The 27,226-nt window shown below is 42.4% G+C and overlaps 1 protein-coding gene across 2 annotated transcripts in view; it reads left to right on the top strand.

Annotated features, from left to right (window-relative positions):
- The window catches only part of LOC124069719 (contactin-associated protein-like 4), a 78,911-nt gene extending 52,026 nt beyond the window's left edge, over positions 1 to 26,885 (top strand). The window contains exons 12-24 of one of the 2 annotated variants that reach the window (XM_046409110.1): positions 403 to 522; positions 1,162 to 1,362; positions 3,385 to 3,547; positions 4,616 to 4,743; positions 5,289 to 5,459; positions 7,745 to 7,963; positions 13,736 to 13,975; positions 15,453 to 15,677; positions 17,260 to 17,393; positions 18,667 to 18,754; positions 21,075 to 21,293; positions 22,461 to 22,532; positions 23,988 to 26,885. In XM_046409110.1, coding sequence (XP_046265066.1) covers positions 403 to 522; positions 1,162 to 1,362; positions 3,385 to 3,547; positions 4,616 to 4,743; positions 5,289 to 5,459; positions 7,745 to 7,963; positions 13,736 to 13,975; positions 15,453 to 15,677; positions 17,260 to 17,393; positions 18,667 to 18,754; positions 21,075 to 21,293; positions 22,461 to 22,532; positions 23,988 to 24,184 — 2,177 coding nt within the window. In that variant the 3' untranslated portion in view covers positions 24,185 to 26,885. The remainder of the gene's footprint in view (positions 1 to 402; positions 523 to 1,161; positions 1,363 to 3,384; positions 3,548 to 4,615; positions 4,744 to 5,288; positions 5,460 to 7,744; positions 7,964 to 13,735; positions 13,976 to 15,452; positions 15,678 to 17,259; positions 17,394 to 18,666; positions 18,755 to 21,074; positions 21,294 to 22,460; positions 22,533 to 23,987) is intronic. The other variant, XM_046409111.1, reaches the window with a different exon arrangement.
- Positions 26,886 to 27,226: the final 341 nt, after the last annotated feature.

The raw sequence follows: 27,226 nt of genomic DNA, 5'->3' as shown, positions 1-27,226 counted from the left end.
TGTGCCGATTCCCTCAGATTTGACTTGAAGGGATCAAATCTTTACCTGCAGACTGTGTTTGTGAGACAGACAGAGGAAGAGGAGGACTTATGGAGTTATGGGCTTATGGCTGATGAAGGTCTGAAGGTTTATTTATTGAGTCTCCCATCAGTCTTTACTGTCCTCTCCGGCTGGTCTAATCGTTGCTTCATGGGACGCTGCTGCAGAAACAAAACTTAAGACGCTTGCCTTCACTCTGGTGATGAGACGGTGATTCAGTGGTGATACGTACGTATGAAGCAGTACCCATAATCCCCCACAGTGTGTGATGTTTCCCCTCGCAGCTCCTGTGTGCGTCTGCCGGCTGATGTGTTGATGTTGATGTGATTCACGCTGGAGCTGATCTCATTATTTTCCTCCCAGCTGTGTACGAACAGTCCTGCGAGGCGTACAAACACAACGGCAACACGTCGGGACATTTTTATATCGACGTGGACGGCAGCGGACCAATCAAACCGCAGCAGGTCTACTGCAACATGACAGGTGACGCACACAAACACACATTTTCCCTCCTTCTCCTCCTCTGATCATCACTCAACGTTTAACGATTAACATTTACATAATTATAAATAATGACTCTCCTCTCGTCACTTTCTGATCCACTTTTTTCCAGACCTTCTTCTCTGCTCCTTTTCCTCTGTCATGTCAGTTTGTTTAATCTAATAATGTCATTTTCTCACTTATTCATATATTACATGTATATATCTAAACAGGAATGAATTTTTTTTCCATTTTTTTCTTTTCTCTGTATTTGTCTCATATATCTAAATAGAAATATCTGTTTCGGTCTTTATGTAAAACTGCTGGTTGTAGTTTTACATAAACGCACAGATATTAAAGTGGTATTGATCTTCGCATCTGTCTCTCATAATAAATAATGTGCCTGTTTTCCAAAAGTATTCCTGTACGTCTGAGTGAGATCAGAAGAGCAGTGAAGATGAGATACATGTTAGAAGGGCTCTGTAGATGTGTGCAGATTAACTCTCTTTGCATGAAGGGGTAATGGCCATTACTGCAAGGGCAAGTTTATGACGCAACGTACATGACAAATGAGTGAATGAGTGCAGAGTAACTGGTGATCAGGAACAATGATCAGTAATCAATATGTGTCTATCTGACCAGAGGAGAACACATGGATGGAGATCCAGCACAACAACACAGAGCTCACAAGACTTCGACCGTCTCCAGATGTAAACCAGCATTCAGTCCACTTCGACTACTCGACCGAAGAGGAGCAGCTATTGGCTGCCATCAGCCAATCAGAGCACTGCGAACAGGAACTGGCCTACCAGTGCAGGAAGTCCCGCCTGCTCAACACTCCAGGTGAAGGCTGGTAACTTTAAAGGAATAGTTTGACATTTTGTAGAAGATCAGCATTAACATTATGAGAGGATTAACTCCACTTTAAATCACAAAGTGATTTTGGACTGGCTGAGGCAGCAACAAGTCTTTTAACAACTTGAGCATGAGCTGTACTGGAACCAGAATTAGATTTTATTTCATTAGGTGTTTGTGGTTAGAATTTAAATTCAAAAGTAGTCTAATCTTATCTAATTTCAATCCTTTTAATCTTTTAATCCTCTCTCAGGGAGAGAACTTTAGCATTTTGTTTTCTCCCTGTTTCTCAATACCCCTCAAGTGCACATTTAAATAAGAAAAAACTGTAAACAAGAACTTGTTTTTAAAATACTTAAGTTAAGTAAAAGTTAATGAAAGTTTAGTTATGCTTGCTTTCTACAGCTGGGACTCCAGAAAGAAGAAAATCATTACGCTCTTTGGTGCAAACTTACTGGTGTGTTAGGGATTTTCTTTTCAGTTTCACAAATGCTTCAGACAAATTGATTGTTAAGGATTAGTTCAGTATCTCCTCCTTTGGAGATGAGCACCGAGTGAGATCAGTGTTTTCTTTGTTTGGTCTTGTGTCTTGTGCTTGTATTGACTCAGGTGTATTCAGAAAAGATGGACAATCATTTTGAAGTCCCACTGAATTTGTCTTTGTAGCCGTTAATGCAGCAGCTCACACGTTCATGCCAGAGCACAGAGACACAGAGAGACACAGAGAGACACAGAGAGACACCGAGGACATACAGGCTGTGCATGTGATATGTGATGACATCCAGTGTTCGGTCGTGCTGACAGGAGGGCTCCAGGGAGGTCAGTCGGTCAACTTCAGTCCAGAAATCAAATATTCATTGGACTGCCTTGAAATTTTGTACAGACGTCCACAGTGCATATATCAAATATCAAATGTTAGCATGCTAGTAGGCTAATATAAGATTCTGAACATGTGAAACGTTATACCTGCCAAACGCCAGCAGGCTAGCGTTCTCACGGTGAGCAGATTAGGAAGTAGTGCTGAAACAATTAGTCAGTGGAAAGAAAATTTTTGATAGCCAAATAAATGTATACATCAGCCATTCACTCGACTGCCCGTTATCCAGTAGACATCCAAGGACTCATCTTAAAAGTTTCTCTCTCTTGTGGAACTACAAAGACTATACGGCAAAGAAATCTGAGGGCAGAGGCAACTCTTTTGGGGTGGCGGGTAATAAAATGATGGATGAAAATAGTGAAAGTGAAAGGATAGGAAGAATGGGTAGATAAATAGAAGTTCCATTATAAACTCCCTGCTGCTCTCTGAGAAAATAAAGAAGCGCTGACTCAACAGAGACCTTTCCAATCACATTCTCTCACTCGTCCCCACCTACACACTCTGAAGTGTGAAATACGGTAGTGTGAAATATACTATCATCACACTCCATCCAAAAACAATATATTCAGTGCTCGGTGTAGAAGCTGGCCAGCATCCCTCTGCTTCACGCACTGGACTCATTCTGGGAAGTTGAAGGATGGCTCTTTCCTTACAACACTCCCCTACTTTCTCACTATGCAGTTCATTTTAGGACACAGTGTGGCTGTCAGTATTTCAGAAGGGAGGTGAATTGGTTTAACTTTTAGAGCCTGTGAACATCTTTTGGTTGATTATGGACAAAAGGCTGCAGTTCAGGCTGCTTCCCTGAGAGGTTTTGTCGCTTTTGCTTTGACATTTTATGACCTCCTATGATTTTAAATTAAAGCTAGCCAGAGTGCGCTAAGTCACTCAATCACATTCATTAACAGAAAGGTAACAGTAATGCTCAATAAAATGATTTCAAAGGTTTCTGGTTAAAGCAACAGTTAATGGAGCCTTTCTCTTCAGTTCAGGATAAAACCTTTGAGAAGATGTCACATCTGTCAGGAAATGACAAAGTGATCCAACGATTTTACGTACGAGGTAATAACAGAATATTGTTGAACATGATCAGAGAAGTTAAGGGTGTGTTTTCCTGTGTGTGTGTGTTGCAGAGGGCTCTCCGTTCAGCTGGTGGCTCGGTGGTCCTGGTCCCGGTCGTGTCCAGACTTACTGGGGCGGAGCTCATCCAGGCAGCCAGCAGTGTGCCTGCGGCCTGCAGGGCGACTGTGTGGACCCACAGCACTACTGCAACTGTGATGCCGACCGCATGGAGTGGTACTGAACTTTATAAATATATATGATATATATTCATGTCTTTGTTTGGGCAAGTGTCCATCTGTGAAGGATGGCCAGTGTGTGCTGTTACCTGATAGCTTAACCTGTGGGCTCCTGTTTTCAAGCTCCCCTGTGTGCATAACCACCAGAATTAAAGTTTAAATTATTGTCACCGAATGAGGTGCAGCTAAGAGTGAAACAGCTTAAACAAAGTACAGATCTGACTCTGACTCCACATCACACTGTGGTTCCTGCTTTCTACCATCGCTCCATCCAAACCACGCTGACGCTGTTCTTGCAGACCGTTTGTCAGGCTCACCACTCGCTTTCTCCAGTTCTGCAAAATCTTCACCCGACAAACAGATTGACATGTAGATTACCAGAAGTGCATGGAGCCGAACATGAGTGTAAATGGACAGAAGTGCGCACTCAGCTGTCTGTCCGGAGTGCTCTTTTAGAAAATAGCTGTCAGAGATGGATTTTTTGAGTGTTAGGTTGGCTATGATACGATCTGGCTCAGTGATAAAATGAGCTCTTAGAAAAGTGTCAAAGATGCTGCCCGAGTGTCCTGAGCTTATGAAAGTACGGCTGGATTTCAGTTGTTTGTATGCTTAGGATAATTTTAAACGTTCATGTCATAGTTTTTAACCCGATAAAAGGTCCTCTGTTCTCTTTGTTAGACATTGTCCTGCTTCTTCCCTCCTCCTCAACTCCTAAATCATCTCCTCTTTCTTTCTCTTCTGTCACTCCTCCATTTTCTTCTATTACTCTGCCTCTTCTTTTTTTCCTCCCCTCCTCTTCCTCCCTCTCTCTCTTCTTCTTTTTCTTCACCTTGTTTATTCCCCGTTTAATCTCGTTCTGCACTCCATTCGTCTGTTCGTCTTGTTCTCTTCCTCCTCCTCCTCGTCTCTCCCTCTTTTAATTCCCCCCTTCTTTTTTAATCCTGTTCTTTCTTTCTTCTTCTTCACCTTGTTGTTGTTGTCTTCCTCTTTGTTTTTGCCCTGTCCTTCTCTTTTTACCCTTTCTTTCTTCTTCCCTCTACCAATTCCTAAATCTTCCAAAATCCAGGGCAGAAGACTCCGGCCTGCTCACCCATAAGGAGAGCCTCCCTATCCGGTCTTTGGTGCTGGGTGACCTCCAGAGGTCGGGGTCAGAGGCCGCCTACAGGGTGGGACCTCTTCGTTGTCATGGAGACAGTAAGTGCAGCTCTGGTTGCCTGGTTACAGACGATGGAGAGATGACAGAGATCTTCCCATTATAGAAAAGACTTTGATGTTGTGTGTAAATGGAAACAGTAACTCTTTCTTTTCCTCTCAGGCCTACTGTTGATATGTAAATACATGTTTACGTGTTTTACAATTCAGTCCAATTATGTGATAAATAATTTCTTCTGGGCACAGTATACCTCAGCATTTAGAAGCTAATTATCATCAACACAACTTTTCCTAATGCGTGTTTGCTTTTAAGTTTTCACACGTTGATACTTGCTCCTCATTAAAAGCATTACTAGGTAAATCAAAGCAGCGTTCAGTTTTTCCTTCTTTCAATTATTTCTAATTACAGCCGCTCTATATCTAACCGAGATAGATAAGTACATGTTTGGCATGATTAATCAAACAAGACTGCTTAACAGAAATTATACCCTTGCATGAGCTTGTTAGCTAAACTTGTTGCCTAATTTTATTTGCTACGTGATTTCCATTTAAAGTTCTCAAGGGTGACTTTTCATTGTGTTTCCCAGAGAACTTCTGGAACGCCGCGTTTTTCGACAAAGAGACGTCGTACCTGCACTTCCCCACCTTCCACGGAGAGCTGAGCGCAGATATCTCCTTCCTGTTTAAAACCACGGCGTCCTCTGGCGTGTTCCTGGAAAACCTGGGCATCAGAGACTTCATCCGGATCGAACTGAGCTGTGAGTAGGAGCTGGAGGCTGAAGATGTAATCCGGATTAGATTGATGTGTCAGTGAAGACTGGAAAGTCAAAGTTTTAATCTGGATCAGTGTAAAACCCAGAGGTTACAGAGGTAATCTGCATCAAACTATCCTGAAGGGAAAATATTTTTTATTTTAGGTTGAGCTAAGCTGTCTTGACCTTCCTGTTCTGACTTTAACACAAAGTATAACAAATTTATGTGTTTTTGGGTTGTTGTTTTTTTTTTACAAATTTCTGCAGTCGATCACTGATGTTGGACACAGTCGATGTTCCAATTTATCCCAAAGGCGTGGCTCTGTGCATGGGGGCATTGTCATATTGTAACAGGAAATGGTCTTTCCCAAATTGACGTGAAGCATTTAACAGCTGAAGAGCCAGATTTTTCCGCAGGACTTGGTGGAGACCAAAAACAGAGCTAAAAGACAGTGGGAAATAGGCGGTCAAACACACGACTGCAATTAAATGATAATGTATGTGTGGACATATGATGCCCAGGAAGGACATTTTCAGTGCTAGCTTAGCAGGGAAAAAGACATCTAACTTGGCTCTTACCAAATTAAAAAATATTGTCCATTGACAGTGGCACAGTGAAAAGGTTGTGTCCTGCATGTTTAACGGAAAAAGAAAGCAAATCTGAAATGGTTGCGCCAACAAGAGAAGTTTACTTTGCTTTTCTTTGAGGGTGATTAAGTTAATGAGAACGAGAGCACAAAGATCAACTCTGCTTTGCTTCACTTTAGCTTTCTGCTGCTGTTTCAGCTCTACCTTTTCTGCATAGCATTCCAGCTGGTATCCACAGTGCTTCATCATTTAGAGTATGACGGAAATACCCAAGAGGGTTTTTTACTTTATGGGTACCACAGTATGGTGGTGGGGCAGCTGTTATATCTTTACGGCTCTTTATTGGTATGTTGGCATGTAAAATACGGAGAAATACCCACAAGGGTGTTCTTTACTCTGCTTTACTGTGCTTGGATATTCGTTGGATATGAAACTCAATCAGCCTATTTCTCCAGTTTTATTTGGTTTACTTTGTTGTTTTTGGCTCGTGCTGCATTTTGCATTGTCATAGAAATGGGATTTTAAGACTGTACCGGGACACTGCTGCACCAAAGATCCTCTGGGAAATCATTGTCAGTGTGGTTGTTCCAGCTTTGAAAACTTTGTTCCCTGCTTCCTCCAATCGCTCTGTAACACTGAGAACATTTTTCTAAATGAAGTTACCATGTGATGCTGGGATATTGTTTCGTCCTGTTCTGTGCTCACAGTGTAATACATCTTCTTCCTCCAAAACATAAAGGATGAGGGATGAGACGCCTGCTCTCTCCAAAATCGACTCCTTTTGTTGGAATGAACATAACATGGATTTTGAGGACTGAGCAGATGCTTGCAAGAGACAACAATAGAGAGTCGTAGTGTAACTGAAACCTCTGAGTTCTGTAGTGATTGTGAAGTAAGAAAACTCATTTAAAATCCCATTTATGCTTGTAGCATCACCCAATAACCAAAAACCTTGGAACAGAGTATTTTGCCACCGCGTGTCGTGTTGATGGCCTCACATGTCAGATAAGAATGTCAGATTTTAAAAGAATGATCCAGTCTTGTTGTTTATGTCCCTTTTTGGGTTTTTCCATGAGCCCAAAACATTTGTTGCTCAATGTCACAGCAGAACTGGTATCATCAGAAAATGGGAAAATCTGTCTTTAGAAGAAAGTGTTGATGAATTTTAGAGATCAGGACAAAACAAAATTACAATGACGAATTTAACATGCTTTTTTAAGTTTAGTTTTTCTATGAGAAGTACAGCTCTCATAGAAAAGTTAAAATTTGTAAAAATCACAAAGGTTTTGATTTCTTACAGCAACTGCTGTGGTGGTCTGGTTTAGTTTTCACAGAAAGAAATGCTACATGAGCCTGTTTCTATCATATCAGAATCAGAATCAGAATCAGAATTCCTTTATTTATCCCTGGAGGGAAATTCTTGTTTTTACAGACAATCTCAATCATTGGTCTCAATCGTTGGTTTGTGAGGAACTACATATCGGATATATGACACACAAGTGATGCTTAATCTGTCAATTATGTTCAGTCTGTTGATAGTCTACTGGTCTGATCATTTTCTTATTCAATGCTGGCTCATTCTTGCATCTCTCTTTCTCTTCATGTTTGTTTTCCTCTCTGTTGCCATGCTTTTCATAAATCATACCTTTACCTCTGACTCCCCCTTCCTGTCTCACCTGTCTCCTTTTCTTCTCTCCCGTCAGCCTCCTCTCAGGTGGTTTTCTCCTTCGATGTGGGCAACGGGCCGCTGGAGGTTCGCGTGGAGTCGAGCGTCCCGCTGAATGACAACCGGTGGCACCGAGTCCGGGCTGAGCGGAACGTCAAGGAGGCGTCGCTGCGACTGGATGAACTTCCTGCGGCCACTCAGGAGGCTCCTGCCGACGGACACTTCCACCTGCAGCTCAACAGCCAGCTGTTCATAGGTGAGGATGAGATACATGCGCACACGTAACACCTGTGACAGATGTTCTTCTTTCCTGCTGCCATCGTATGTCTTCATCAATTCTGTATTTGTATCTGACTCACAATTCTGTGTTATGCATAACAACGATTTCATTGTTGCATGTCAGTTGGCATTAATGGTCAGCTTTGACTCTCCGTTTTTGTTACGAATTCTGCAGGAAGGTATGTGGCCGCACATCCAGGTGTAGGATAACAGATAGCGGACAGCATCTGCACACTGGATTAACCCCCCAAAACTTTATCGGACTGTGAAAAACCAACGTTTCGATCCTACAGAGTATTCATCAGGCAAATGTCCAACACAATATACATACACTATATGCTTATAATGCAGCATTACAGGAATCAAAAGTGATACATACAAAATACTGTATGTTGTTTGGCTTTAGAGAGAGACAAAAGGTAGAAGGTCAAATTCCCCAGTTGAAATTCATAGCTCTTTCATGGGCCAAGCTGCTATCAACTGAATGCCACCAAGTGGTGCTAAAGATGGAAAATGTCGATTAAACACACGTTTAAAAATCGGCAGGACGTAGAACAGGATGTGATCCTCCAGATGAGTGTGTGTCCTCAGAAAAACAATCAAAAGCTCACAACATTCCCTCTTGTCTCAAATATGCTAATCTGCTGTCGGCTAATTCCCGTGGTTTGATCAGCACTATTGGATGTAAAAGGTGCTGAGTCTGCACACCCGTTCAGTCGGGCTTGTGCTGCCTCTTAATCCTCCGTCCACCAGCGTAAACCCGGCACAGACGGCACGGTTAGTAGATCTGATCTCCTCCTACAGACTCCTACATTCTCTCAAAGTGCTAAACTGCTATTGCCCAAATCAGCAAAATTGAATGTGAAAGTGCTGAGTCTGTGCTTTCTGACCGCCGAACAATAATCACGTTTAATAAATAAAGCACGCATCAGGGAGCTCTAATATATGATGTAGTGTGTAATCTCTTGCAGTGAGGGTCTTTGAATAGTCTGTAAATGAAGCCGAACCCGTTAGTGACTCATTCTGCAGTCACGTAATTAACTTCATCAATACTGCAGTCCTGTTTATCTCAGCTTCATCAGGTCAGTTCTACAATTCAGATCCTGTTTGACCTCTCGCTGCATCTGCAGAAAAAAAGACAAAAATCCATAATTTATTATCAGATGTTATCATCCTGCAAATATTATGAATGTCACTTCATATCAGCAAACACACACACTGTGGAGGGAAAACAAACATCGATGAGACTGGATGAAAGCAGCAGCAGGAGGGGAACCAAGGTGGATATTGATTGGCTGAATGTGTTTAGCCAATAATCCCCTCTGAGGCCTAAACTCGTACATGTTTACCTCTGAATTATCAGTACAGTTCACTGGAATAAGTCTCATGGATTTGTGCTGCCATTTATTCCCAGAATGGTTTGGGAATGGATTTTTGAAGAACAATCTCCTGATCTGAGCGGCGTCGAGGTCTACAGGTGCTCTCTAGTCGTCCCAGGCTTGGTTCCTTCAACTTGTCCTTCAGATGTTCTCTTCTAGTTAGAGACTTGAATGAAGCCTCTGAGCATCAACTGATTGTTTGGAATCTGAAAATAAGGCCCAGTTAGACCATGTGAGCGGCTATGGGGAATAATTAAGACGCACAACAACAACTCTGGTTTTTCTTTCAATTTGTCATTTAATTGCAAATTAGGCCTCTCATGAATATTTACACACTATCTCAGTTATCTTTAAACAACCCAGTGGTCGGGAAAACTATACACACCCTGTGCTAAAAGTGGCAATCACACTATTTGGTGCCCCTTATTGCAATAATTAAAAGTAAGAGTTCATTCATTATACAAAAATGGCCATTTTTAATTAAAAAAATTTTCAAAGGCAGTATTTTCTGAATAGGCGAGTTAAAAAAGTATTGGTTATATAGAAATACTGTATGCATGACAAAGAGGTCAAACTTAAACATCATACCACCATGGAATAGTACGGCAGAGTAGGACTTAAAATCACATATTCAAAGAAGTTTTTAAATCTTTGATTGAATCTTTTCATTGACGTGGAAATTTTCCAAGTTGCCATGTGTTTAACAGCCCTACTGACGTACCGAACACCACAGAAGTTAACTCTGGAGTCCTCGCTGTTAGATGCAACATAACGTTACTGCATGCGAGACACTTAATGTGTTGTTCCCAGAAGCTGGGCTGCAGGGCGATCAAACCCCTTTGTAATCCAACCTTCTGTGAGTATTAATTCATTTTTTCACTTTGAAACAGTTATTATCGTTGGTTGTGGTTTTGTTAATGTCCACTGACAATCCTGTGCTGCCTTGGTAGAGAAGGCTGTGTTCCTGACTTGTGGGCACTACTATGTACTTATATGCAGTAGTGGAAAACACTGATTAATGTGTATATTATGGAAAATTGTTCAGTGTACATTTTATTCATGTACACAGTCCTTCCCCATGGACATGCATTACTGTACTGAATTGTTTGGATTCACAGGGCTCGGCGTTGGCTTGTTTACATCCATAAACCATCTCACTACATGCACATTTGGAGTATATATGATTCTTGATTTGTAAAACAAACTGTTTCCATTACTTGAATTACAAGCTGCTCTGCTAGTTTGCATTATTCATCAGCTATATTTTGATGTACACTGTACTTGTGAGTCATATTTCTGCCTTGCTTTGTAAGGCAATGAAGTCCATCGTTTTGATTAATAAGCCGTGTTATTGCCTTGCATGGATTTATAATCTACAGCATTGTTCCTTTTCTACTTCCTTTATTGCTGTTTGTATTGTAGCCCCTAAAAATCCATACGCAGCAATTCTGAGTGGGCTCAGCAGTGAATGAAGAAATCTTCCTTCCTTTGTGAGGGTTTTTAAGCAATTATTTTGCTCTGTTTGGATGGTTAAGCTTTTGTGCTTTTGTGCTGCATCGCTGCCGGCCAACTGATTTGAGAGTTTGTTCGTCTCTGCCGCGGTGTGCAGGCGAAGCGCCCTCCTGTACAAGGATTTTGAGGATTCCTTTGATCTTTGCCTCACATATCAGTCGAAATGCAGCAGCAGCAGCATCAGATCATGCTATAATAAATAATGTAAGCACGGTCTTGCATGTCAGGGCTTATTTTCATTTTTGGAGCATAAAGAAGTGTGAGATCATGCGTGAACCTAAATTTCTATGATTTGTGAAAACGCATGCAAACCTGTCAAACAGATGGGAGTGCCTCTGTCTTTATGTGTGTGTATTGATGGATAGTTTATGGTGGGATGCTTCACAATGGCGCTGTCACTATAAAAAGTCAGTAATTGTGGTGCAACAAGGATTGAGAACTGGAGAAGGTATTGATTTCACAAACCGTTCACATCACAGATGATTCCAAGTCTTACTGACTAACACTGCACTGCATGTTGTTTTCCTGTGTGCAAACCACAGTCTTTGATCATGACTTTATCTCTGCGCCTCACAACTCAGATGATCAGCTGCTGTATCTGTATTATCAGGCAGCATCTCCTGATTTCATGTCGAGACTTTAATCCTCATCTCTGAGCTGAGGCCGTACTGTCGGACATGTGGTTCAAATGTCACGAAGCCCCCGAGTTTTGGATTCATTCTTCGTACATTTTGCTTTCCAAGCTCGGTGTTGATGTCGCTTGCACGTGCATCACCTCTGACGCTTACTTTGATCTGTTTTTCGCTAATTGTTTTTCATCTTCTTGTGTTCTCATGTGATTAGTACGCCGTGTGCAGGTCTCATGATGAGGCTGTGCTGCTCGATATGAAGCTACCGCTGATGGCTTTGCTTTGGTTAGAGGTGGAGTTTATCTACGTTTGGCTTCTTTGATGTTTTCTTTGATCTCCACGTCACAAACCCCTCATTATGCTCTTAAGTGTTTTTTGATGTGGAGAGAGTGTAATCCATGTTGGAGCTTAGGAAGAGCAGGGTGTGTGGTTAAAACCCTCACCACTCTGACAGCCTCCCTGTCAGGAAGGTTGGCTCCCTAACAACCTTTCTCCACCCCTGTTTTGTTGCTACGATCAAAGGTGGTGGTCCTCAGGGATCTGTTTCCTGTCCCTGCTGGATTCACAGCTTCAGTACATACTGTTAACCTTTCCGGAGATGCGAAAGCTTTCCTCTGTCTTCTCTGCAGAGTAAAGGAGGAGGTTTTCTTGTATGTCAAGTAGAAGTTCCTTGAATTTCTGCAAAGACAACCGTCATTTTCTGTTTTTCCTGTTTGTTTTCTTTTGCACACATCAAGACAGTGATTTGCATACAAAAGGAATTGGCATAAGAATGTCATATAGTCAGCGTGCATGTGAGGGCAGTTGGTGTGTCATCCCAGTGAAAGATAATGTAGAGTTTACCAATTCCAAACAGAGCAGTGTGTCTTACCCGTTTTATAGTCAGTTTCCTAACTCTTAATATGTGAATGACTGAAGAAATTACTCTTCATTGTGTTGTGTCAGAGAAAGTGTATCCTGTGTTTCCTGGATGGTTCAATAATTCATACGAGTCAAATCAGAGCAGAGAGAGGAGGCCTAGAGGAGAGTGGAGCTCCGTGATTTATTGGTGTGAAAAGCGGCTGCTGAACAATGGGAAGTTGGCCGCTTTAAACTCCGAGAGCAAAGAGCTGCCAAGTTTGTGCTCTGAGCACAATAAGAGTGTGAGTCTGTGATCTCAGTAATGCAGAAATGGGAGGTTTTCACGTTTGAGCTGCATGAACAATAAGTGACCACGTTACATGAGAGAGAACGTGCGAGGCCGAATACAAAGTTTGATCTTTTGAAGAATGAAGTGAACACATGCAAGCAGCATCAGTCGCTTTTTCAGTGAGCAGTTACTTTAGTTGCTTTATTTTAACATGCAAAACATTCGAAGAGCTAATAAAGTCTAATGTGTTGTAATAAATTAAACCACCCCACAGTATATAGAAGTACAGCTGAAAAGATGAGTCTGTTCATCAATTATTAAAATGTAGGACTGCAACTAAAAATTACTTTCGTTATTCAGTAATCTTCTGATTGTCTCCACGATTAATCATTTAGTCTATAAAATGTCAAAAAATTGTGGAAAATGCTTGCTGTGATTTCCCAGAACCCAAAATGACACCTTTAAATTTGTTCTTTTGTCCGGAGACAAGTAAAACAAGCAATCCTTCCATCTAAGAAGCTGCAACCAGCACATGCTTCAAATCTTTTGCTTGAAAAATGAGTCATGAAAAATGAGTCACATCACCATGATGTGACATCATGGTCACATCATCATCATTAATTTTCAATCAGCAGCAGTGCTTAAGTAAAGAACCTGAATGCCTCCTCTGTCACTTGTAGTCAGCAGCGAACTTGGCAGCAGTCAGACGGACAGCTGATGCAAGTTCTGTTCCCAAAACTCACATTTTCTGCCTCCTGCTTTTTGCCTCATTGCTGTTTCATCATGGTGTCCTTTCATAAGAAGAGTGTTGACAGCCTGGAGCTTCTGGGGGAGTCGAGGCGACGTGTGGATCTGCTGTAGATGACAGGAGGAGGAAGAGGAGAAATGAAAAGCCATAGAAAAGAAAACACAGAGACTTGTCAACACTCAAAGAAATAACACACAAGCTGGAATAAAGAGGACAGAGTGTGCTGGTGTGTTGCAGGAGATCCATGGATGAGGACAGGAATATTTGTCTCCTCTTTGGTCGGGTGTCTCTGGGATTAGCCGAGTGTTTGAATGTTAAATGTAACGTCATCCCCTTTTTTTCACGCTCTCAGGAGGCACAGCGTCCAGGCAGAAGGGCTTCCGGGGCTGCATTCGCTCTCTGCAGCTGAACGGCGTCACCCTGGACCTGGAGGAGAGGGCAAGGATCACACCCGGGGTTCGACCCGGCTGCCCGGGTCACTGCAGCAGCTACGGCTCGTTCTGCCAGAACCAGGGCCGCTGTGTGGAGAGAACCAACGGCTTCCACTGCGACTGTGGCCTGTCAGCCTACACTGGAGTCTTCTGCCATACAGGTACCCACATACAGTATAAAGTCAGGTTTAAAGTCATCAAATCTGTGACTCGGATCACAGTCATGTGACTCGAGTCCACACCTCAGGAAAGCAGTAACACTGCAGATAAGATAATCCTTTATTGGTCCCACAGTGGTGACAAGCATGCTGGTTTGTCAGTGCTTGTTTGCATAACTCAATGACACACAAACAACAAATTTAGAGGCTGAAAAGAGTTTGTAATAAGTCTCTTTGGTGGGACTTTATTTATTTTTATTATTTTTGTTTCATTATTATTTCATATATATATATATATATATATATATATATATATATATATATATATATATTTATATATGTATAGCGTGAGGGCTGACTGAGAAGTTGGGATGGATGGACTGCAGTTAAGTGGACTGTGGTGCAGAAGGGGTCTAACAGGACTCTGAAAGACAAAAGTACAAACAGCCAAAGTGATGAAGTAACATCTTTGGTATTCCAAAGTTGGATTTCGGGTGGAGCTTTCCTTCAGTGGTGCCACCTGCATTGACCTCCCTGTAGGAGGCCTGTCTAACCAGTTTTTATAAGATGCTGCAGTGTCACTTCATGCCTCCACCCCCTCCTCCTGCTTTGCATTTACTGTAGTTTTCTCATATGTCATCTCAACAGCCAAGGTTAAACCCGTTTTGATGTCTCTGGTCAGCTTGTATTACCTCTAGGAGACAAATTTCAGTCTTGAACTTCTGTAACAGGTAATATGATTTCTGATAATTCTCTCAGCCCAGCGAGGCAGTGATAATAGGACGGATCCCCTTGAGCTAATACAAACAAAAATGAAAATATGAGTAATTCCATATGTGGGTGTTTATCTGCTCTTGTCTAAAGGTTAAGGATATTTATTGTTTCTGCTGCTTTAACTTAGCTGACTGCATGACGTCAAAGGTTATTGCATATAGTGTCTGTTTGATGTGTTGGAGTCTATTTAAGTCCACAGTCTGATGTTAGCTCAGTAATAATGTGTTGACTTTCATGGCTTCCATAAGTTCAGTAACTTAAATGAGTTCAGCCAGTTGTACTTTCTGAGAGGACTCTCTTCACCCTCCTCCCCCGAACAGCGATGTGAGCTGTAGCTCCTTAACCTCCCCGTCGTGCCGACTCAGAAAAACAGTTTGCTGTGAGTGAGTCACAGTGATGCGCAGGGAGGCTTTGTTTCATATTTCAAAAGTTCATTTCTTGTGTCTTGTTGGGAAATGAGAGGGCGGATGCAACAGTTTGGTGTTTGATGTTTTGACGACATGTTTTTGTTCTCTTGCTCACTGAAGCAGACATGCAAAGCTGGAAGTTAATTAAAGTTTAGAAATATGTGTATAGTATTAACCCCCAAAATGCCATTTGTTTACCTGAGTGCAGGAGAAATATTTAAGGCTTTCAAAGTTTCACAGCACAAAGGTACATCAGTAATTAGTAACACAGTTTCAAGTCCATCCGCTTGTTCCTCCAGAGGTGTCGGCCAGCTTCAAGTCGGGGACGTCCGTCAGCTACACCTTCAAGGAGCCGTACGAGCTGAGCAGGAACAGCAGCGCTCTGCCGTCCTCCATCTACTCCGACATGACGCTGAGAGGAGAGAACGTCTCCCTGAGCTTCAGGACGACCCAGAGTCCGGCTGTGCTGTTCTACGTCAGCTCCTACTACAGAGAGTATCTGGCTCTGCTCATCAACAAGCACGGTGGGCAGGCTTTTATTTTGAAGGGGTTTATGTGGAAGATGAACTTCCTTTTTAAAGGTCTGCTCTCCTTCGTGGGTTTCATTTCATCCTACACCTTGAATACTTCTTAAATCCTGTATGTACTCCCTCTTACAGCGAATCACTCCTCTGCATCCTGAATCGTTTTCTCTTCTTTCTGCTTTTTTGTTTTCTCCTCTTCTTCTCATCCAGTTTTCAAACCTCAGAGGTTACGAGTCCATTCGAGAGCCTCTTTTCACCTCCCTCCCTCAACTCATTTCAATTACTTCTGTCCTCCCGCCGTCCTCTCATCCTCTCTGGTGTCGTCTTCTCCTGAAACCTCCTCCTTCCCTCCTTCCTCTGTCCTCCTCCTCGTCCTCTGCTGTGCTCTGCAGCTTTACCAGATCTATCAGGATCCATCACATGGCTCCTCTCTCTGGATTCACCCCGTCAGCTTCTACTGCCTTTTAATCTGTCCAGCCGGGCCTGCTATTATGTTTTGTCTCTGCTGGGAAAAAAAAGGTGTCCACTGGTCTTATCACTGAGACCTGATGAGTTCTGCTGAGGCAGTAAAAGTTTGGTGGGCTGCTAATGGACGGCACGTCGTGGTGCTCCTGAATGAAAACAGCAGAAAACTCGCTGATGTGTTTTAGAAACTTTTGTGTGAAATAATTAATTTTGGCTTTTAAGAGTAGTAAGAGGTACTTTGAATTTAAAATTACATTTTCAGCATCTGAGAGTCGGATAGAATTGGCACTTTGCTGCTAGATTAGCTGTAAATGGATTTCTTCTGGTGTTAATGAGTCAGAGAAAGCTGATGGACAGCAGGACATTAAGGCTTTCATGCTGGCCGTGGAGCCGTCAGGTAAATGCACTTAGACTGCAGTGTCCAATTAAGTCCTTCAGAGCTCTCTCTTATTTGCCCTGAGATTGCTGATTTCTTTCTACCCTCGACTGCAGTTACACCTCCTCAGCTCAAACACAAGCTCTCTGTTTAAGGCGTCTTTTCAAGAATAAATTTGTTATCAGAGCAGCAGCAGGTAGCTGGAAGTGCTCCTAAAATTACTGATTCCTTGACATTCCCTCATGTGAAAGACAGGGTGAGTTGTCGTTTTGAAATTCTGACAGGATTTTTTTGTGTTCATTTACACTATTATAACACGTGCTGTAAAGGACAAGCTATATTTTCTCATCCCTCCACATCGAATGTTCTGAATATTAGGAGAATTCATTGAATTTAGTCAGATTTGTTCAGTTATTGAGAAGGAATTAATTCTTATCCTCTTAGCATAAAAATAGTACAAAGTACAGCAAACTCTTTCTTTAAAATAATTTATATTTATATTCGGATGGATTAAATGTGTTTACCTCGTTAACAAAGATCGAGTTGCACACGGCGAGGCCATTTTCAGGGGAAGAAAAGCGTTTGAAATGATGATGATGATGTTTTAAACATAAATCTCTCTCTCTCTCTCTCTGAAGCTCTGAAGGTTGTTTCCTTCCTTGTGAGATCTGAAATGTAACCCCGTGGTTTGATGTGTGTGTGTGTGTGTGTGTGTGTGTGTGTGTGTGTGTGTGTGTGAAGATATGCTGGAGGTGAGATACAAGCTGGACAGCAGCAGAGATGCTGAAGTGTTGAGAAGCAGAGTGAGGAGCCTGGCCAATGGACAGCTGCACACCGTCACCGTCAGGAGGCTGTCAGACTCTGTGTCTGTGCAGGTAGAAACACCTCATCACTTCATCTAACACGTACGCATCCACCGCCTCCTCAAGTCTTGTTTCTGGACATCTGGCAAATGCAATCCAATAGTTACTCTCCTTTCCTGCTTTGGTTTTTGGTCTCCACCAACTCAACAAAACATCTGGCTTTTATCACTTCAGTGAACTCAACCTCCTTCACCAGCTTCTCACTAACTTTCACTCTCTGCTGTTTGGTGCTGGGCAGGTAGCTTCAGCTGAGATTCTCTGAGCTGCTTTTCAGGAGACAGGTGACTGTGGTGTTGTAGAAGGAGTGAAGTGAAGTGCAGAAACGTGCAAAGCAGACCCAGACCCTGGGCAGACCATAGGCTTACCTGTGCTTACATCAGCCTTTAAACAGCCTGCAGCTCATTCACAGTCCTCTTCGGTGTCACCTAACTTCCCCTGTTTAGCTCGGATTAGCTGTCTATCTGCCTTCATGCTCACCTCTACATGCAGCTCACAAGAGGAGGGGTTGACAAATACATTTCTAGACATTTATGTCTGCTTACAAGTACATTTAAGTATGTTTTAACCAATTTTTTAAAGGTTTATGTAATGCTTATGAATGCTAAATAGGTGGACTTAAAGTGTTGCCACATCCTTTAAGGCTTCGAGACTGAAGCTTTCGTGTATCTGTGTATTTGATGCAAAGTGCTCAAAGGTATTCCCATCTAGTCCCTGTGTGTACCACAGCGCAGTATTGTAATATTCCCCTATGTACTCAAGCCCCAGTCAGCACTTTAGCCACCAGCAGCTACTGCCTTGGACGCAGCTACGACAGGCCGGCAGGCTGCACAGATGAAATATGAAGCGTCTTAATCGTTTCTGGATCTACTGAATTTCTTATCTTGTTAACAGCAGCCTCTGATGATGTATGAGGTAAAGTTCATGTAACCAGAAGGCAGCAGCCTGAATGTCTGTATAATTATGAACACCCTGAAACACAACGTGACCTCGTCTTAGAGCAGCAGCCTGCTGATTCACTGTGTTTTGGGGCTCCAATGACATACGAGATGAATCTCACCTTATCAGTTTCCATCATGTCCAATCTTTATATCTTTGTGAGTGTGCTTTAAAGGTGTAATGTGTGAGTTTAGTCTGAAGAGAGATATCTGTTAAAACAGATTTGTATAAAATCGGGTGTAAAATTGGCAAAATTTCATCCTCGCACCCTTGAAGTGCTGCTCTTTAACAACAGAAAAGAATACAGAATTTTCCCAAATTAATTTAGGAAATAATTCTCCTCTTACAGATCGACCAAAACCCCATAGAAGAATTCAATCTGACATCTGAAGGAGAATTCAACACCATCAAGTCGCTGGTGATGGGCAAAGTGCACGGTGAGTGACGAAGCAGCTAACGCAGACACAACACACACCTTGAATGGAAATATTATTCGGGTTAGCTGCCTGCCCAGTCGTGCTGGACCTGTGCTGCTTTCCTGTTAGCTGTTAAAATAAAATAAGAAGCGCTGCATGCAAAGTGGGCTGCGCTGAATGAGATAAAAGGTGAGAAACGCGTTAGACAGCTCCAGTAAATGAGCGCAGGGTCAAGTTAAATCAGAGCTGTGCTTTCCTGTTCTGCACCTACACAGATTTTAATCCTGTAAGGAACCAACCATCAACCCTCCGGGAGACTTAATCCACATCCTCGCTGAGCCCGTTTGTAGTCCTGGAACGGGACCTCAGTCGACGTGAGACAGTAATTGGCTCTGTCATGACTTACTCATGTTCTCTCTGAGTGGCTCCATAAGAGACGGACTGAGATATCAGACGTTAATAACATCAGGGGCTGAGAGGCCTCTGATAAGACAGAGACGCAGAAAGCGAAACACGCCGGCTCTTAGAATTAAAATTCTGCTGTTAGAAAAGCTTTCATCACAGGTGAGCATCAGGTAACACCAAATAATGACCAGAATAACATGACTCAGTCAAAATATCTCCAGGTGTCTTCTGTTCATGTATTTTTACATTTTGCTTTGTCTCACTGAAGTGTCCCATTGCAAGAATATTTTAATAAAGTTTAGTGAAAAAAGAGGAATTGCAACATGTAATTTCCCACCTCCCCTGTGTGGGTTTTTCTCCGGTTACTCCGGCTTCCTCCCACAGTCCCAAAAACATGCACATTAGGTTAACTGGCTGCTCTACATTGTACCTCTCTGTGTGTCAGCCCTGCAATTGGCTGGCAACCAGTCCAGGGTGAACCGTAGTCGGCTGGGATAGGCTGTATTGAAAGCTGTATAGAAAATGGATGTCTGGATGAATGTTTTGAAAGATTTTGATTGAAGAACTGATGCAAACTGTGTCAGGATATTTTGTCCTTCTGGACGTCGAGCTGCAGGACGTTGTAACTCAGCTCAGTGTGTTTTAACCCCGTCATGTCAGTGTGTGACCCGTCCTCCCCTCCACCAAACCAGAGGAGGCAGAGAGTCAGATCAGGATCAGAAAAGAAGGAGGGAAGTGGATTTTCTGTTGTCGCCCACCAACCCTGTCATCCATCGGCCTAACTGATGGACCCGACAGGAATACAGGGAGACGGAGAGGGAGGGAAGGGAGGGAGGGGAGAGCGTTATCAGCCGAGAGGCGCTCACAGGATGCTGCAGTGTTTCCTGCCGCTCTCATCCGCATGCAGATGTGTTCTGGTGAAGCCACAGTCACCTCTCAGTCATCTGAGCAGACACTGATGCAGCTGTTTACGGCGCCGATGTCGGCTTTCACAGCTGCTGTTTACACTGCAGTGAAGGAGTGCAGGGGGATGATGGAGGGATTTAAGTCAATAAAGTGAACAGATAGAGGTGAGAGTGCACATCTGTCTCGAGCAGTGAGAGATGTGTCACTGACAATCTGTCTGCTGTATTTATGGTGTGAGTGAGGTTGTGTGTGTGAGCTGAATGTGGGAGTCAGTGTGCAGCCACTGTTATCCTCCTCTTTAAAGGGGAAGCAGAGTCCATGAACCCACCAGTGTGTGTGGTGATTCTTACTGGAAGTTGTCCTACTGGGTGAGAAACTGCAGCCTGTAAATGGAGGGTTAAAAGTTCAGTCACTAGAACAGATAAAAGTTTTATTTCTCAGCTCTTCTCAGTCTTGAACACTCAAGGGTTCCAGTTAGTTAACACTGAAAACCACGTTGCAAAAAAGATCCATCCACTCCACTTGTTTCTGGGAGGATTACACACATGAGATATACAGTAGAGTGTTGATTAATGAGCTTTAGATATGTATTTTGTTATGTGTCATGTATTTTGTTGTCTTTGGTCTGTTTTCTCCTGTTTTCAGTCTTTATGCTAAGCTAAGCTAACGTAGCACCATCGGTCTTCTCTTCTACCTCTCAGCAAGAAAGTCAGTCAGGGAAATTCCCAAAAGGTCTAACTCTAGTTTGTTACTGCAGATTCTTAAAACTATAGACACAAACTGAATTTTTCTTCCATGAAAAATATATCCTCTTCCAGAACAGTTTTGTTTATGTTGTTTATACACATGGAAAAACAGACATCACAAAAGTCACAAAATACCATTTTTTTTTTTTTTTTAAAGACAAACTAGATGAAGTGGTCTTGTCAGGGACAATTTGTGTCAGATTAGAAGATAAGAAGGACTTCAGCTTCAAAGTCCATGTTTCCCGCCTTGAAGTAGAGCCTCCTCTTCATTCTTCTCTCTCCAGACTTTGATGATTTGGATCCAGATCTGGCCAGGCTGGCGTCTCTCGGTTTCACCGGCTGTCTGTCGGTGGTCCACTTTAACTCCATCAGCCCTCTGAAAGCTGCTCTGCTCCACCCAGACACCAGCCCCGTCGTCGTCACCGGACCTTTGGTTCAGTCCAACTGCGGCTCCTCAGCTTCAGCCAATCCCTACGCAGCAGAGAACACACACCACCTGTCAGGTAGGAGGGCAGGAGTCGGGTTTGTAGCTGAGGCTGATGAGTTTCGCAGTTGCAGTGACTGAGAGGAGGTTTGGCTTTCAAAAGCTGTCAGGAATTTTAAATGTTTATTTCACCTGTGGGCAGGTGAGACTGGAGTGCACAGGGGAGGGTGGTGAAAAATCATTTTTAAGATTTACTTTTTTACTGTCTGGGTTCCTTTTCCGTTCTGGGATACTTTCAGCCTGTCTTGTCTCGTGTATTCATTTTCGTTTTTTGCTAATGCAGTGGTTTCTGGTTGCCAGTTTCTTGATCTTCAGGCTGTAAACAAGGCTGGAGCAAAGCAGAGAACAGCTCCAGCAGGCACCCAGGGGCCCCACAAGTCCCCGTTCACTGTGTGTCAGTTGCTTTCTGGTAATTTAATTAATTCTAAATTTATTTGGGGATTTGCACAACTTAACTGCAACATCAGCTGTGGTGGGTTCTGCATTATGCAGTTTCCTAAATCAAACTGTCATTATTCAAATCAGCACAAACAAAATTTGGGCACTTGGGGGCAGCAAGAACAAGTTGCCAACACAACATTGTGACATATCATCAACTTTTAAGTTGGTGTGGCGAGCAAAGTGGTGGTTATTTACACACACTCCCACACACACCTGAAAGAAAAGGTTATTCAGAGGATGTTTTTGCCTTCCTATTTGAAATGTCATTGCTCTCCTCTTTTCCATGAATACCCAATAATTGCTGAGCATTTTTTAACACGATATTTCATTGTATTTCATTAAATGTTCAGTGGCAGGTTGGTGGAAGGGCTGACAAAGGGAGACTCGTAACAGTGTGCTTGATGAGATGATTACTTTGGACCACAGAGGGCAGTTTCCCGTAGCATTTCTTTCCTTGCTTCTTGTTTTCATCCAGCTTCATGTCGTTTTATTGGAGTCTTTTGGAGAGCTGCTGTGACTGATGATACTGTGACGTTTTCTCTGAATTTCTCTCCTCGTTTCTCTTTTCTACAATGACATTATCTTTTTCCCTCTCTACATCATATCTGCTTTTCTCTTATTCTCGTCGGCATCCCCTCCTCTAATTCTTGGTGACCTTTGGTTTGTTGTTTTTGACTCTGTGTATGTCTCGCTCTTTTATCTTCCTAACTTTGATTACTTTTACCTTTCTCTTTCGCTGCTGTAGACCAGTCGGGCTCAGTGGGTTCAGGTCAGCCTTTGGTCAATGCCATCAGGACCGACTCGGCTCTGATTGGAGGTACTGAACTCTTACACCATCTTTCACTGCCCTGGAACTTGTTTTCACTTGGTTTTATGATGTTTGTATTGGACTTCCCTCAGTTTTCACAGTCAGAGATTGCACTCAATATTTTATTGATGAACGATATTCTCGAGAAAGCCAGCAAAGGTGTTCCATCTGAAAACCTCTGCGCGATTTAATGGTTGCTATAAGCGAGAAAAGTGAGAGAGTCAAAAGTCATTTAACAGTGTCCATTATACATCCACAATTCTGTTCTCACTGCACTAAGCACAGCAGAAGTAATTAAACCTCCGCTAAAATGACTTGCTAATGGAGAAACTTTCACACTCTCTTCAAATGCAAACTAAGTAATATACTGCAAAATTGATTTCAGCTGTATTTTGGAATTCCAATTCGATAAAACCCTCTCCTGATAATGAAATGTGCCAAACAGAAGAGTCCAGCTGAGCCCAAATGTGTGAAATTCTGCTCACTGCGTGTTGAAGTCAGATTAGTCGCACAGCCAGACGGCAGGGGAAAAGATTTGGCAGACCCAGAGGAGGACGAGATGGGCAGAAATCATGTTTCACAAAGCGCTGTGAGTCCACCGCGATACGTTTACTGTACAGGAAGTCAGCGTGTTGGTCAGCCAGTAGCAAGGCTTTGTGGGATTCAGAAAGATGAACACACATCAGAATGTCACAACATGGACTGTTCAGGTGCTTGTCAGGCGGGTCTGCAGATCCACATCAATACTTTACATTATTAACTGCTTTCAAAGCTCCATTGTAGTATTGTGTTCCTCCTTGACGCAGCCTTAAGCTTCAGTTCATTTCACTGTGTAAAATAATTTTTCAGAGATTTAATGATCCCCTCCACATCTTTTTAAGGCAAAATAGAAAATCTCCACTGTGTGTCCAACATGGTTTTTACGGAAAAAAAATGTAATCACCACATTAAAATCCTGAACTAAATTCATTAATTCTTTAAATGTCACGCTGTGGGAAAATGTCAAAGACAAAAAAAACAAAAAAAACAAAACATTTTTCAGAAGAAAGTGAAAGAAAAACACATTTTAAAAATCTAAAATAATCATAAAACTGGATGAAAAGTTGTTTAGTAGAGCGATTGGTACAGAACACTGACTGCTAGATCATCTCCAGAGATATGCTGTGATATATATACTATACTATGTATATATATATATATATATATACTGTGTACGTGTAGTGTTTTGTTAGCTACTAATACATCCAAGAGCCAACCTGCGTTTTGGTTAAGAACTGGTTAAAGGTACACAGAAAGCACTTTTTATGGATCTTGGCTAACATCTTAACACTGCCTCCCGTATCTGTGCTAAGCTAACACATCACAGCTTAGATCAGTCTGCTCATCAAACTACCAGTAATAAAATCAAATAGTCTTACACAGAATTGTCTGAACATGTCAGAGTGAATGTTCTCTACCTCGCAGGTGTCATAGCAGTGGTGATCTTTGTGATTGTGACTGTCCTGGCGATAGCTGCCAGATTCCTCTACCGGAGAAAAGAGACGTATCGAAACCAGGAGGTGAAGGGAGTCAAACAGGAGGACAGCCAGGATTTCCCTTTCAACAACCAGGCTGACTCCCAGAACGTCTCCGGTGAAAACCCAAAGGAGTATTTCATTTAACTGGAGGCCCGATGAGCTGATGAGCTGGTGGGTTTTGGAGCGGGAGGTGCAGACCGGAGGTGTCCCGTCACGCCTCAGGACTTTACACTGCACTCAGAGCCGCTTTAGAGACTTTGATGGAGGTTGTGGCTCCACAGAATATGGAAAGCAACAAAGGAACAATGCTCACAGTTTTGTCTTTTACTGTACATAAAGTATATACTGATGCAAACAGGCAGCAGTCCTGGACTTAAAAAACTGTAAATATCCAAAAATGTATATGTGGAAGTAACGTCTACAGCAAACTCTAACCTGTGACTCTGTTGTATCGAAAGGTTGCCAATACTCTTTGAGAGAAACAGATTTTTGGGGGGGTTTGTGTTGATTTAAAACATTCAAACACAACTTTGTTTCAGTGAATCGGGGAGCTTGGAATCGTGACTGGAGTCATTTGACTGAGGCATTTTTCTGCGAGAATAAAGAATGGATGTTTGCTAAAGAGGAAATGTTTGACCCGTAATTAGGCCCTCAGGAAGAGTATTTCTGTAAGAGTTTGTGTTTTTTTTTTGGTTTGCTTATGTGTGATGATTTTTTCTTTGCTGGAATATCACAATGAACCCTTAAGAGGCTGTGGAGCTTCAGTGTCCAGTTGTAAACTTGTGAGAGTCCTTGCAGCCTGTTGTGTACGTCCACCAAATGCCAGCACATTATTTGATGAGTTTCTAACAGCAGTTGGCACATGAATTAAACATTTTAAATTGTGATTTTCATCCAGCAACGTTGTGCGACCAGAATGTTGGTGTTGACAAGTGGCGTTTTGAATCCGATCACACATATGAGCACATGAAACACTGAGAAATGGTGCACTGCAATCTGGCATCTACTGGTAGAGAGACTTAAAGACATTTCATAATGGAATTTCCCTCGGGATCAATAAAGTATCTATCTATCTTCTGTCTAAAGGAGGGATTCATTTTAGTGCTGTATTTTCATTTTTAGTCCCTTCTTTTTCTTTCTCCCACACTTATTTCCTTTCCCTTGATAGTTCTTTCCGTCGTAACATGAAAGCACAACAAAAGCACGGAACAAAACTATATCCATGAGTGTTGAGCGTTTGCAGTTTCCTGTACTTTGCAAGTCTTTTCTTAAAAGGCTTGTTGTGCAGGTTGTTCACTTTGTTGTAAAAGTTTTCTCCTCCCTGCTGTACGCCGCCTGCTGGGAGCTTCCTTTCCCAGCTCTCTAAATGTCTCTGAACAGCAAAGCTTTTAACACTGACAGCAGCACAGACTCCACAACACTGTGGCTGTCAGTCACCTCGCTCGCTGCACACACAGATGGTTAATGTGCTTTTGAAATGCTAATCTGCGTCGCTCTGACAGGTGGATTGTAACTCGATGGAAAGCGGCGAGATAATCAGAATGAGACAGAACGATAATCTGAGAGACTCAAGAATCAAGCAGACGTGGATGTAATTAAAACAGTCTGATATTAATACCTGAAAATGAGGCAAATCCCGCCTTTTGTTCATTTAGCTCGTGTGAAGAGCGCTGCTGATTAGGGGAGGATGAACAGCAGCAAACAGCCGCCGTTTGGCTAACTCACGTCACCGTCTCTTTGCAGGACCCCAAAGCACGGGTGGGCTTTTCATGACAAGAGTTGCTAAAATTTCAAAGTGCGTTATTCATCTTTGTTTGTGTTTTTCTTTTGTTCCCCACCTCACAACAGCAGAGGCCACACATGCCTGTCTTTGCCACGTCCTTTACATCAGAGAGTTCTTTCGTCTCACACTGCATTTATTTTATTATTTATTGTTATTATTTAGGCAAACGGACGAGTTTCACATTTGAACCTCATTATTTCCTTCTGTGCTCTGAACATTGTGAACAGCAGAAAGTAACACAACAAAGTTCCTCTGTGCGTCTTCATGAAAGTTTGCTTCTGGAGGCCTGATAGCCAATCTGCTGTAACTGGCAAGCTAATGGCTAACACTGACTAGCTCCCTCTGTCTGTTTTCTACATACTGGACCATTTAATCCCCCGTGGCTTGATAACCACTTGCTAACTGTTACTTAACGAGCTGTATTGGCGTTTTGTTTTGAAGCTGTTTTGTGTCATAACTGTAGATCAGTTTTTGGGGAAGTTTAAACTCCAGCAGCAGAACTTAGATAAAGCTTTAGGGTGCAGCACAGCCAAACGTCCACTTCAGCCTCTCCTGCTCTCGATATCCCTCAAACCTCAAATGTAGTTTGGTCAAACTCGCCTGGCAAAGTTCAACCAAAAGCTGATCTCAGTGCAAAAAATTGTCGCAGATTCACCCCCCCATCCACTCCCCCCGGTGATTTGACAGCAATGAATTCAGTTTGCAGCAAATTTTCACCATTTGAAATGCTGGTGGGACCAGGCCTTAAGCATCAAATCCCACGCAAAGACAAAAACAATCAATTAACTGCCCCCACTAACAAGTTCTGTCTGTCTGTGTATCCAGAACGCTCACTGTGCCACAGAGCGCAAAAGCGATCCAAAAACGATTTAAAAGCACTGCGATGAGCCACACTGCTGCTTTGGGTGACATGTTTATTAGGATGAACACACACACACACACACACACACACTCACTCACTGTAGTTTATTTTGAGTCAGTATCACATTTGACATCCTGCTGCTGTAAATACTCCATACACCACACACAATGTGTATTGATCCGCTGCTGAAAATAGTTACTTCTGTTGCTAAAAACAGCAGTGCCCAGCTGTTTTAGGATTTTTTGTTTGTTTGTTTGTTTTTTTATGAAACTATATATTTGCAAACTAATTTCATATGGAATATTTGCATCTTCCTGCTGAGTCCATACACTTGAGACTGAGGCCACAAACAGGTTATGGAAAGCAGATGCTGCGAGGGATGCTGACGCGTTGTTGAGTTTGGTCTTTTCGTGGGTTTTGTTGACAGAAAGAAAAAATACAGGAAAATGATTCTGTAAGAGTGTTTTATTTTATTTTTTTGTCAGTGTATTTCCTCTCTGATGGTTTCAATTTTTTGCAGTGTTGGTAATAAAAGTGATGT

Source organism: Scatophagus argus, chromosome 13 (assembly GCF_020382885.2).
Source record: "Scatophagus argus isolate fScaArg1 chromosome 13, fScaArg1.pri, whole genome shotgun sequence".
NCBI classification, from domain to species: domain Eukaryota; kingdom Metazoa; phylum Chordata; class Actinopteri; family Scatophagidae; genus Scatophagus; species Scatophagus argus.
Note: the sequence above shows the minus strand (reverse complement) of the source record. Positions and strands in the feature narration are given on the sequence as shown.